Source organism: Corapipo altera, unplaced genomic scaffold, assembly GCF_003945725.1.
Source record: "Corapipo altera isolate COAL_440 unplaced genomic scaffold, ASM394572v1 61, whole genome shotgun sequence".
NCBI lineage: Eukaryota > Metazoa > Chordata > Aves > Passeriformes > Pipridae > Corapipo > Corapipo altera.
Genome location: NW_020884910.1, coordinates 6,717,842 through 6,731,314, shown reverse-complemented (window position 1 = coordinate 6,731,314; position 13,473 = coordinate 6,717,842). Strand labels below are relative to the sequence as shown.

The window sequence follows — 13,473 nt, the reverse complement described above, 5'->3', positions numbered from 1 at the left end:
ACTTAAGAATACAATCTATTCTTCTTCATCAATGTCCTTAAGCGTTTTAACACAAAAAATGCCACCTGAGTTGTTGAGTTTTCCTTTTCTATCACAAGAATTTCCCAGTCGGTCATACAGCATCTGACATTCTTCATGTATGCAGAGTTTGGAAACATTACATGGAAGAAATGGCTCTATTTTAGTCTTATTGATTAGTGTTCTTATTACTAATTTTGGGACTGTCACAGACTCTGTGATGGAATTTTTATTTCAGTCCTTGGATTTGCCCTATGGTTCCAAAAATAATTTTTCATTCAATAAATGCACATAATTAAATGTAGATATACACTCAGAATTCAGCAAATGCTTACTGTTGTTTTTATATCTTATCCTGTTTTTCAGAAATTATTTGTTTCAGCTTTTTCCTTTTCTTTTATACATCAACTGTCTGGCAAATGTTAAAGAAATTTTACTTTGCTTTTTCAGTTAGTGCCAGATAATTATTCAGTCTAAAACTGAAGATCCTAAATATATCAGAGACAGTGTAGACATAATGATACCATTATGAGGATGAACTAAATTACTTAACTTTTTTCTGATCTAAGGCAATTTCAATATAAATTTGCTGAATTAATCTAGGATTTGGATTGAAGAAATTTACATGACCCACTAGGGTTCAATTACATCTTCCTATGTATGAGAAACTATCTCTGAAGGTTAATGAGTTGTCCTGTGTATACAGTAGACTTGAGTAATTTCCTTATATGGTTTGAAGTTTATAAATATGTAAATTTGTTCCTCTTGGATTCTTTTACTTGGAAATGGAAATATTTTGTTTCATTTTACACTGTACCATTGCATGTGTGATTCATGACTTTAATAGCTATTAAGTGGAATCATGTGCTGCACTGGTGTTATTTTTCTTGTATCACTTGTATATGAAAAAAGAACAACCTTTACTAAAAACCCATATTTGGGAGTATTTCAAACTTCAGGCTTTTAATCATCAGTGCTATTTGAGGAAATCTTTAAAGTACTCATATAATCTTTCTGAAATAAGTAGTACATGCAAAATGCATTGAGTTTGGACACAAGCAAAATGCATGATATGACTAGAGGTGCCCTGGAAATAGCATGAAAGGAAAGACATACCTATGGATATATTTCATCTGTGTGTGAATTGGTGAGTCAGCTTGCACAGTGTACATTCTAGTGACTTTTCTGGATGAAAGGAAAAGTCTGCCCCATCTCAAAATCTCTTAATAAAACTGCATTTCTGTGTCTAGTGGGTTGAAGAGAAGTTTATGGGGGAGACAGATGGAGTGTATGCGGGCAAATGAGTGAATGAGGCACAGAGGGAGTCAGAAAGATATTAAAACTACCTGGTTCCTCTTAATTTTTCTGTCATTAAATGAGTCAGAAGATACTGTTGAATTTAGCCTGAGGATATTAATGTGGAGGAAGGCAATAAAATGGTTTGTTCTCTTGAGTTTCTCGGTGGTCTTGCAGTATTTCTTGTCATAACATTAAATACATAAAGGCTGTTCCTAGACAGAAACTGTTAAAATGGAGCTCTGAATTTTAAATTGCTCATTAGTAATTCAGGTCAAGAAAGTGCATTATGAGAATTCTGTAATTATTATTCTGCTTTATCCTGTAAATCTAGAAGATCTGGTGTTATGCTTAAACATAAGAGAAAAGATGCTGAATTATGGAAATGTATGGTCCTTGCCTTCTTTCCCACCATCCCCAAATTACTGTAATTGCACTTTGTGGTGATAGTATGAGTAGAGGGCAGGAGAAAAACTAAGTTGATTTTAAAAAAAAATCACTTGAAACTGTAATTAGAATTATCATTTGATGTAATGAAGATGTGCACAAGAATTTCAGTATGGATCTAGAAACTGAAACAGTACAGACCCTTGCATGTAGGTTGGTTTAGGATATCTACTTGCCTCTGCCTTGATTATTTTCTTCCTTTGAATAAGAAATTGGTTGTTATTTATTGTTTCTTTCTGTTCTAGAATTCTGAAGTGTCTGTATTTGAGGTTAATATTCGCTTCATTGGCGGTCTTCTAGCAGCATACTACCTTTCAGGACAAGAGGTAAGGAGACTGGAAGATGTCTGTGAAATTCAAGGTATTCTGTGAAGACCTTTCTAGAATTTTGTTTTCTCAGCTGTTTTCAAACTAATTACAGGAGTCAGTTGTCCAAAACAACCAAATTCTTAGAGTATGAATCTTTAAAGCTTGCTTCTTTGCAGGTCTGGCACCATTTAGGACCCTTTGTTAGAGCTTTGAAATGTTTCTTTTATCAAGATGTTTTCAGAAGATATCTGCTCAAATAAGCATCAACTTGAAATGTCAAGTGAAATGTCAACCTTCTCATGCCAACAATAACTTGTTTTGATGTTCTGTAACTTCATGAAGGGAGAAAGAATAGATTTGTCACTTGTCCTGCAAGGCTGTAGGTTTGCTTCATCAAAGCACTACACAATCTTCTTACCACTTTCTCAATGACAGACTGATAAATAGCAGGCCAATTTTGTCCTACTTTTGAAACTTCTATTAAAAAAGATCAAAGACTGCTGAGCATGTATGCAAGGACATGCTTATATTGAAAAAATGCTTTTACCTAAAGACTTGCAACTATGGGCTTCTTTGGTCCCACAGTCGTATTGCTGTGACTTCTTACTTTACAACAGATTAAGTTATAGCTCTTCTCATGTCTTAGCAGCTACCTGTCTTTAATCTGTTGCCTGTCTGATTTCTTTGATTTTGTCCTTTATTTTTCATGGCCCTTCTGTAGCCCACTGCCAGACATATATCATGGCTTAAGGTTCAATACAATTTCAGGTGTTCATAAGTATCTTCCTCCTTTGTTTGGGGAAGCACTGCATGCATATCATCAAGTTCTCAGGGATATTAAGCCCACACCCCTAAAAATAACCAAGAGAAAATCCATAATTAGTTGACTCTTTAGGTCTTTGGAATCATCCTGGGATCTGTGAATTTTCTCTTGTATGAGTGTCTTCTCCTTTGGAAGAAGAACTCGGTGGCAAAGCAAAAATCCAGTGTACACCATGAGAGAAATGGGTAGTTCATTTTTCATCAAGTGCTACTGCTTCACCTTCTTCAAATTGGAGCATGCTCTCCTTGGAGGCGTCTACTGTGAATATGAAAAACCTCAGAGAAAAAGCAAAGATCACACATCTGTAGCTGGATTGTTTGTGTAGATCGATATTGCGTCTGTGTACAAGCCCCTTAACAAGAACTGTTTTACCCCAGTATGCAGATGGGTACTGCCAAAACACGTGCTTTGCCTGCAGTTGTAGAGCTGAGTATTCCTTCTTGTAGTTGGTTCTAGCTGCTTGGTAGAGTCAGATCAAGCTCCTCTGCTTAAAGAGCTTTCATTTCTTTTCTTCTTAGAAAGCATCTATCCTCTGTCTTTCCTAAATGTTTGCCACTGGTTTGTCTTTTGTTTTTAAGAAGATTTCTATGGCATTGTTCTCTCCAACAGTCTTCAAATGCTTCATGACTTGCGGTACAAGATTATTCCTGTCAAATGTCCCTATGAATCATCTTTATTTTTCTAAAGAACAACTGCTAAAAAAAGTGTTCAGACTGCATTTCTTTCAAAATAGTGTGGCAGCTAGGATTGCTTTGGGTATCTGAGAGACTACATCATTTGCCAAGTTGGATGGTGTTTCTCTGCAATTTGTCATTGTGAATATGACAAGCAAGGGAATCTGAGGCTTTTCAGCAACTGAGCCCTGGAGAGACACCTGTGTCTGGGAACTCCTTGGAGTTGGAAACAGGTTTGTTTTGAGATGTGATTTCCAGTCTGGTCTTTTCTCTCTTGTTCCCAAGAAGGGAAGGTATTCCTTAACTCAGGATTGTGGCATGCCTGATTTCTTTTTTTGCTGCATTCAGACATGTGAGGAGACACTTTTTAGCCACTGCTAAGACAAACGAACCTGTTATCAACTGTTTGGGTGTTTTGCCAGGTCAGGGTTGTGGACATGCACATGGACTTATTCCTCTAAAGGAATCTCTATCTAGTGATAGACTTCATTCATCAAGCTATCATTTACTTGCTCATATTCACTTACCAGACCTTCTTGATATTTCAATCCCCATCTCCTTTCCTCCAAGCCTCTACTTCTGCAAGACTGTTGCTAGAATGTTTTCATACTGTTTTCCATACTCTTCCATGTCTTGTTTGATGTATTTAAAGTAAGGTCCAATACAGGCTGCTTTGAATTAATTCTGGTTTTCTCCTTTTAATATATAAATATATATATATCAACAACAGGAGTTACTGCTCTTTGGTGATAGTTATAAAAGCCCATTTTTATTTAATGTTACTATAATTACTTAGTCTTATTAAAGATGCTGTAGGGACAACCATAAAAGAAAGTGTCCAAGACTCAGCATCAACTGTGGAACTTTAATCACTTTTAAATGGCCACATCTGGAGAATTTGATAGTCATCATGGTTTATCTATATAGTTTCACCATTTGCAAGGGGAGGGCTTGATAGGATTTTATCTGATTGAATCATCATGGTAGATATTGGCCATAGTTTTCTAGTACAGCAGACTATTAACTTAGATAAAACTGTCCTTGTTAGTGCTTTTATTGAAAACATATGAATTTTAAAAAATTATTTAGCATGTCTGTTGGCATGATTCTGTGGTCTTGATGCTATATTTGCATTTTAACTGTCATGTTACTGGTATTACATAGAGAAGGGTCAACTGTGATCATGTTTTTAATAATGCTGGTTACAGTTGATGGTAAAAATTTAAACCTTTCACATTAAGATTGTAACTATTGCTGTACTTTCGTTTATCAGTGGGAGTTCCCTCTTACTCACTGCAGTGAATGGGGAAAAATAACCAAAAATAAAACTGCTGGTTTTAGCCACTGACACAGGTTGGCTGAAAATGCTGTAGGCGTGTCCTGTCCCGTGTTGAATCACAGGCCTTTCCCTGTGAAACATGACATCTGTAAATCTTTTAACAGCTCAAAATTTTCCCTGTGGGAATTTATGCTGGACTTCTGTGAAGGATGAGCATGTAAAACTAAAGCTTGAGAAAAATGCATTTTCATGCAAATGTCTTGGTTGTCTTGCCTTGCTGTACCATTCTGTTGATGTAGGAAGACAAAATTGTTTCTATGATTTGGGAAAAAGCGATATCTTTCTCCATTTTTCCATGTCAAAATGACTTTTGAATAAAAGAAAACAAGATGTGCCTGTGAACCTTGACACAGTGGACAATTTGCCCACGTGTCTGTTTCAGTCTTTTCTGGTTGAAACAACACTGATATTTATCTGGTGACAGGGGTTGTAGGTCTGCAATCTGGGGGGGCCTTATTTAAATCCTCTGCACAATACGTTTTTCCTGGCTGATCGTGGACAGGCCATCTGGTGTCTGGCAAGGTGTACGTTATTAGATCTAAGAGTGTGCCTGCTTTGCCTCAGCTCCCATGTAGGAATGAGGTCTCAATCTGTCATTGCTTTTGAGATTCTTTTAGCCTGTGGCTTTTCTCCAAAGTACTTTATTGAAATATATAATAAATATATGCTAAAATAGTGGAATACAGAATCATAGAATGATTTGGGTTGAAATGGACCATTAAAGATCATCTAGTTCAAACCCCTGGCCATGGGCAGGGGCACCTTTCAATAGACCAGGTTGTCAGAGCTCTGTCTGACCTGGCCTTGAACACCTCCAGGGATGGGGCATCCACAGCTTCTCAGAGCAACCTGTGGGTAGCCTTATTACCCTCATTGTAGCAAATATTTTCGTTATAGGGCTTTGAGCAGCCTGATCTGGTGGAGGGTGTCTCTGCCCGTGTCAGGGGTTTGGAACCTGGTGATCTTAAAGGTCACTTCCAGCCTAAACAATTCTGTGATTATATCCAGTCTAAACCTACCGTCTTTTGAGTTTTAGAGCTGTTGACTCTTCTCCTGTCACTACAGGCCATAGTAGAAAGACTTCTTCATCTGTTTTGAAAACCAGGCCCGTTTTAGGTACTGGAAGGCTCTTTTAAGGTCTCCCCAGAACCTTTTCTTCCCTAAGCTAAGCAATCCCAACTCTCTCAGCCTGTCTTCACAGGAGAGGTACTGCAGCCCTCTGATCACTTTTGTGACCCTGCTTTGGACCCGTACCAACAGGTCCACATTCTTTCCTGCCTTGGGACCCCAGAACTGCAAACAGTACTAGGATCCTCAGTATGAGTGGGGTATACTGTATACTGGATTTTTTTGGAAATTATATTATCAAACCAAAGAAAGAAAAAGAGACATAATAAAAAGCAGAAGAAAAAAAGCGTGATCTCTCCCAGGAGTGCTGTATGACATAAAATCATAGAATTGTCTAGGTTACAAAAGACCTTGAAGATTAGAGTTCAGCCTGTCCACGCAGGCTCTTTTGTATTTTTCTGTATGCCAGAGTTTCCTTCCCAGTTTTCCCTGAGCAACCGATGCAAAGTGTTTACTTCACTCAGTGCTATCTTTATTAAGATGTATGTTAATAGTCATAATCTCTAAGTACCAAAATCTCTAAATAAGAAGTGCAAAATTCATTGTGCCCATACTCAGTAAGGAGCTACTAGCAAAATATTTTTTGAGGTACAGAGTTTAGGAGACTCGCTTAGTAGAAAGTGACTGAGAGTCATACTGTGAGAACTAGGCACTTCTATTTTCCACTCTAGGTTATGATAGAATGTATAAAATCTTTATTTTAAATTTTGATCAAACAGGATTGTAGTTAAAGTGTGTGAACTACAAGTCTTCCACCTTCTGAGTTCAGAGGCAGCATGATGCTTCCTCTTTTTCATCTGTCAAATGGAGTTAACAGTCCAAAATGACATACTGGTGGTAAAATATTACTTCTTATCTAAATTGAACCAGGCTGTTTCTCAGTAATCCCTGCAACAATCCTTTAATTTCTTTAAGAACTAGATATGGTCTTCATTATGCTTGGGGGAGGGGTGGGGGATACAGCACTATGATACAGTTGATATTATAACAGAATTAAGTAGAAATCAAATGTTCTCTATGCCTAGTTTGGAGTAAATGTTGACTATGGCAGTTTAGGATGAAAATCAGCCTTACATTAATTAAAAAAACAAACAGACAAAAGAACACAACAAAATTCCCAAACAAAACTAAAAAGCAATCTTTTCTTTTTTTTTTTTTTGTGGCTGCATTAAGATATTTGTTTTCTCGATGCGAAGCAAGGCATTACTTAGCATTTTACTCAGAACAGTAGATTTCTTTGTTTATTCCAAGTTATTCTCTAGACTGACTGTATGAGAACATGTGTTCTTTATGATTTTCTTTATTTTATTAGTCTTGGATAATATCTTGGTATCACTCTATTGTATGTAATAGCATCAGGATAGAAATGCTTAGTGAAAGAGTATCATGTATACTCAGAGATTAGAACAAGATAAAGCCACTTGCATTTCACAAAAAAAAAAGGGTGCTGTTGCAAGGATGCTATTGCAAAAGGATGCTCTTATTGTTAGATTGGAGTTGTCTATTCATATGGTCTTTTAAAGTCTTTTCAGGGAGTTTGCCTGGAAATCAGCCATAGTGTATAACTGGTTGCTCAGGATGTGGCTCTGGAGTTCTTTGATCTCCTATGGTGTCTATCTAGTTTTGTGGCTGAAGATTTTATTCAAGATCAGTCATGTTTGGTGCTTGCTTTTTCTCTGGGTAACAAGAGGTTTTCGCTTTACCATGTGTATTGGTAAATTCTTTCTTTTTCAACACAAATTATCTAGTTGATCTTTATTTTGTATATGACTGATTATAAATTCTTCCACTTCTTTCAGTCGCAGATCTGTGGATCTGGTTATTTTTGGGCATCAGGGTAGCTGATTCTGATTGCTGAGGGAGGATGGGAGCACTGCTTTGTAAAATCACTGCCTGACCTAAACACTCTCAACTCCTGCTGCAAAAAACAACAACCAGGCAAACAGTAAGAATGAATGGCATGAAGTAGAAAAGAATTGACTGATCTTTCTGTGTTAATACTGAAACAACAAAGCTTGTCAACAGACTGCAGTGCTAAGCTGCAGGAGAAGTTACAAATAGATCCATGATGAGAGTGTCTGAATGTAGAATTTGTGAGAGTAGGCTACCACAAGACTGGGAATTGCAGTGTCCTCAAGGCCTAAGACAGTAAAATGTCTGCCATAACCTGAGGTAGGGTAATGCACTGGAATCTTCAGCAGAAACTGGATTGTCTTGTGGTGTGCTGCATGAAATGGTCCAAGAGTTATAACTTCTGTTATGCTGTCCCCACACCTGGGTAGTGAAGGAGCAATCAGGACAAGGAAGACTTCGTAGATGACAATGCCAGCAGAAAGCAGCTGCAGTCCTTCATATTGGCTGTGTTAACTTCGAGTTCATAAAGGCAGATAGAGGGCATCTTGCAGGATCCATTGTTCCTCATTTCTGAAACTCATCCAAAAGACAGCAGTGAAGATGCTGAACCCTGCAAGGAGCAGTATCTTCACTTCCAAGTCTTTGTGAACACACTATAAATGAACTTTCTGCTCTCCAAAGGGGAGTTTGTTCAAGGAGGGAGGGAATGACAGCTGCAGAGCCCAAATGTTGCGTATGTACCGAATCATCCTGTAATTAAACACAGTGAATGATCGTAGGAGCGATAAAGCTTAAATAAGATAAAGAGTACCAGAGTTGAGTGCTCTGTGTTCAAAATCTGATTTTTTATAATTGTGTTTGGTGAATTGCTGTCGCTTCTCCTCTATGGCTCCTGCCCAATAGCCTCCAGCATTGACTATACTCACTGCTGGAATGAATGTGATACTCTTGTTATATGCCAAATGTCTGTCCAACTTCTTGAATAATAAATAGATAAAATCCAGGTTTTTTAGCAAATCTACAGGAATAATCATCTCTTCACAGTGGTCCCAATCATAGACAATCCTAGACAAGCAAAAAAGCCCATCCACTGATCATTACGGAGTTATCAGCATCTCCCCAGCTGTAGAAGGAGTCTTCTACCTTCTGTATGCCAAGTCTGCCCTTTACTCCATGGCTACGGCCCCAGTTGTGTCTGTGACACCGTGTGACTCACTGTGGCACACTGTGGGGGCAAGCCCTCAATGCCATGGACCCCTTCTGAGGCTTGGTGGCACCTGGGGTGCCACCAAATTGGTAAACTCCTTCTAATAGCAGTTTCAGCTTAGGTTAAGAATTTTGGTGTTTCCCTTGTGTGTTCCCAGTGTTCTTTATTTTCTACTCTCTCACGATTGGGTGCGTTAGGAGTTGAGAAAGATCCTGTTTATACTGAGAGCAGGAAATAAAATCCTCTAACACTGAGAGAAAGTACCTGGAGCAAACATACCCAGGCATTTGCTACAGCTGTGTCTTCAGGTTGGAGAAAGCAGAACACAAAATGTATGTCATCATCAGAAGACTGAGGAGCTGTAGTTAACTGAGCCTAAGAGAGTCAGAGGAATATGGTGTTACATGGATTTATTTTGATTCACTGCAGACCTTGTTTCAGGTACCTAAATTTTATTCAAATTACAATGTAACTTTTAAATGTGTGGCGTTTCCCTGACCTTCTGGGCATTAAAGAAGAAATAACACAAAAAGATGTAAATAGAGCCCTAGTCTATACAGAAAGACAAAATTCTTCTGCGCTTACTTCAGTGGGTGAGCATATTTTTTTTGCTGATCATTAAGACATCATTGCTTGTTTTATGGGCTTGCTCTGTGGGTTTTTTTAAATTGTATCACAGGCTCTAGAATGCAACTTCTGAGATGGTTGTTTTGAGGGCTTCCCCCAAAGAGGTGTGTATGCTGACTGTAGTACTGTGCTACCAGTATTCCTCTGTTCCAGATCTGAGATGGTCAGTAGGTCACAGGGTGCTTGGGAAGTAGTGCTCTGTCCTGCAAATGAATGAAATGCAACCCCAGCCAGAGGGGAGATCACAGGGGAAGAGCTCGTTAATCATCACTCATACCTCCTGTGCAGGAGACCTGGCAGGTGTGTTTGTGGGGGGGGGACACCTGTGTTTATAAGTACCCAGGATGAACCTTCTGTTCTTGATCTTTGCTGTAGGATTGTGTTGGGCATGTGTCCCATAAATGTTCATTCATGAAAGTTTACAGTATTCTTGTGAGAGTGCATGTTATCATGCTAGTTTCAAACGTCAGTAATTACAAAGTGGATAGACTTAAGAATAAATATACTGGAGATAGTCACTGGATTTGGAGTGCTTCAGTGATCAGGAGTGTGACTTTACCTTTTCTCAGCAATTAGAACTCTGAGTGCCTATGACCCTCACCTAATAGTCCTTAAAGCTTCTGACAACTCAGCACATTTTCTGAAGCAAGATGAACCAGAAGAAGGAATGCCATAGCTAGCAGTGGTCTCTGAAAAGCTGGATTTAACTCTTTTAACTGGCATCTTATAGGAAGTCTGTTACAAAACCAAACATTGAGCCCATGGCTTTTGGATTCCTCCCTACAAAAGTTTATCTGCAGCTGTTTACAGCAGGATTCAGGGTTTATTTCCACTTCTTGCATGTGTTCTGGTTTGTAAAGAAAGCGAATGAGAATTGAGATAAGAACATAATTCCTACACACTCTGCCTAGAGTCCTTTGTTAGCAGTCAAATCCATAAGAGATCTGTAGGGTGTGCAGTAGTAACCCCATCTTGCCTTTAGAGTAACTAAGCATTATCTGGTATAAACAGCATTTGTCTGAGGAGAGAGTGCACAAGTCACCTGTTGACTGCTTGCTTTTTTTCATGAAGTGGAGCTTCACAAATCATTAAAACTTCTGGCATGACTGGTGGTGGCAAATAAAATATTCCTGTTAGCAATAATGCACGGAATGACAAAAGCTCAGAGATGGATAGAGGGTTGGTTGTTGTGCAGTGCACATTGCTGTGCCTGAGAAATGGCATCAAGTAAGGAAAACAAAGTGAATATTATTCTAATGGCTGTTGTGTGATAGCATCAGGAGGACAGTTAGACCACTATAACAAAGTGTTCTTTTCTGCTGATGATTTATTAGTACAATAAATAGGGTAGCTTATTGTTTTATCTTTGTTGAACAAACTTATTTATGATATTTGCAATATAAAAAAAAGATTAATGATTTACTTTGTCTACCTTTGCCAGCCTTAGAGATAAAGCAGTTAGATGACTGTCTTTTTCATCTTTTTAAAAGCCATCAAAATGACATATCTTTCTGGGCAAAATAGTAATATAGTTCACATGGATAAATCCATCCTCAAATCTCATTTAAAGTAGAGCATGAGGGCTGTTAAGTACCTGATACTCTGTTAACAGATAATCAAACTAATCCTTTCTAGGAATCTGACAGGCAGCATCTCTTCTATTCAGGAAAATTCGGTCAAATTATGTTATATATGCCAATGCACATCCTCAACAGCAGACTATATTATGTGTCCTGGTTTCACAGAATTCTTAAATGTACCTATGAAATTATCTAAATTATCTAAAAGCTTTAAGGCATATCTAAATTAAGTTTTCAAAGGTTGAAAATCTCAGAAGAGTTACTAACAGTGCATATGTCCTATCCAATGAAAATGAGATTTGAGCTTGTTGCCAGGAGATGAGCTGCTTATTCGTAAGTAGTTGTGGCAGCTCACTGGTCTCTAACAGGACACAACCTGAAAAATAACTCTTTTTTTTTTTCCTTGACTTTCAAAGAATTGTTTCATACTGGGCGTTGCCACTGCTCACTGGAGTGCAGATTGTAATGCTTGTGCAGTTTCTGTTTACCATGCTTGTAGTAAACATTTTCTTGACTGGCAAATGACACTTGGCCCAATTTATTGCTACATCTTGGTGCTGCACAGCACCTGAAGCGGAGAAAAGGAGGGGAAGACTGACTTCATTGCAGATCTATTCCCTCTACTCTGTCTGATTGGAAACAGGTTTTTTCTTTTAGCATAACATACCTTAAACTGTTTTAAATAAAGGACAAACTGTTTTAGCATTAGAAAATACAATAACTGTGCAGTGATAGCTACTTATGAAACTCATTCTTGGGTCTGGTCATGTTCCTGCAGAGGGCTATAAAAGCTAAGAAAATGTAGATCATTGGTACAATGTCATGTATCTTAGTTTTTGTGTCCTCCTTCACTAGTTTGAGTCATGCTGATGCTGATGGGCACCAGTGACAGCAGGCACAGTATCCTGCCTGTTATTTTGCCAAACATTCACTTACTGGCATTATTGTTGACACAGTAATACATTAACTGAGTTAATGTAAAACCCGCTGAGTTTTCCTGGGTACTTTCCTCCTATGTTAACATCTACACTGACCGTTTTCATGCTTGATCTGATCCAGAGAGGAAGTATGGTATTGTCTTTTGTCAACTGAAAGCACAAGGATTTTTTTTCACTTTAAAACAGAACAAAAATTAAGGCTGTGGACATGATACTGCTCTTAAATAAGGCATCTTTGGCTGGTTTGGCCTTTTCAGACTTGCTCTCATTCAGTGCTCGCTATCATGCTTTTGTCTTAAAAAGGAGTTTGAATACTAAAAACTAAGAACAGATACGGTGAGAGAAAAATAAATGCCTTGAATGCTACAATAACTGCTAGGCAAAACCACTAAAAGCTAGCAAGAATGTTAACAAAAATCATGTTGCCTGTAATGATGTGTGCACCTATTGTATGATAAAGATGGTGAACTCTTCTAGCCTGTGAGGCATCAAGTAGATGCTGTCTGCAGTAATATTGTGTTGCCATTTATGAATTGGATAATCTGGGAACAAATCGTTAAAGAAATAACCAAGAAGCTCTCTAGCCTATTAACATTAATTTTTTTAATTCAAAATGTAAGATTGCAGATGAGTGCCTAAACCAAAAGAACGGAGCTATGTCCATGTTCAGAAAGGATCTTTAAAAGGTGACCTAGGTAACTGTGACCCGGAGAGACTGACTTCGCTCCTCTTCTCCATCTCTGAAAATCACTTAATGGAAAATAAGAAATCATCAGTACATTTGTGACTTGACAATGAAAGTCTTCTCTTAAGAATGTATAGCTGACTGTAGCTCATGTTGAGATGGCAAATAAGTAGAAAACTCCAGAGAAACTTAGTCAAATGTTCAACTTGCTCTGTATAAATTAAATACGTTTTAATGTTACCAAAGGTGTAGGTGCAGGCTGCAAGTACAAGAAGGGTGAACAACCCGTGTTGGACAGACCACCGTGGGGACAGAACAAGGGATTGTGTTTTGAGTAGCTGTGGCTTTCAATATACTTTTTTTTTTTCTTTTTTTGTGGAACTCACAAAAAACAAGCTGCTCAGCTTGAACTTCTGGTGTGAAATCCTGGGGCAAAGGACCCATGAACATTTGGATTTATAAATAGGACCTTTGAATACAATGTGGAATTTTATTTCTGTTTAAGTCATTAATAAGGGCTGCTGTTGGTATGCTGCAAGATTCTTGGTA

The 13,473-nt window shown here is 38.1% G+C and overlaps 1 protein-coding gene across 1 annotated transcript in view; it reads left to right on the top strand.

Moving 5' to 3' along the window:
- The window catches only part of MAN1A2 (mannosidase alpha class 1A member 2), a 131,844-nt gene that overhangs the window by 61,683 nt on the left and 56,688 nt on the right, over positions 1-13,473 (top strand). Inside the window, exon 5 of the mRNA XM_027653543.1 lies at positions 2,007-2,087. Within this exon, the coding sequence (XP_027509344.1) occupies positions 2,007-2,087 (81 nt within the window). The remainder of the gene's footprint in view (positions 1-2,006; positions 2,088-13,473) is intronic.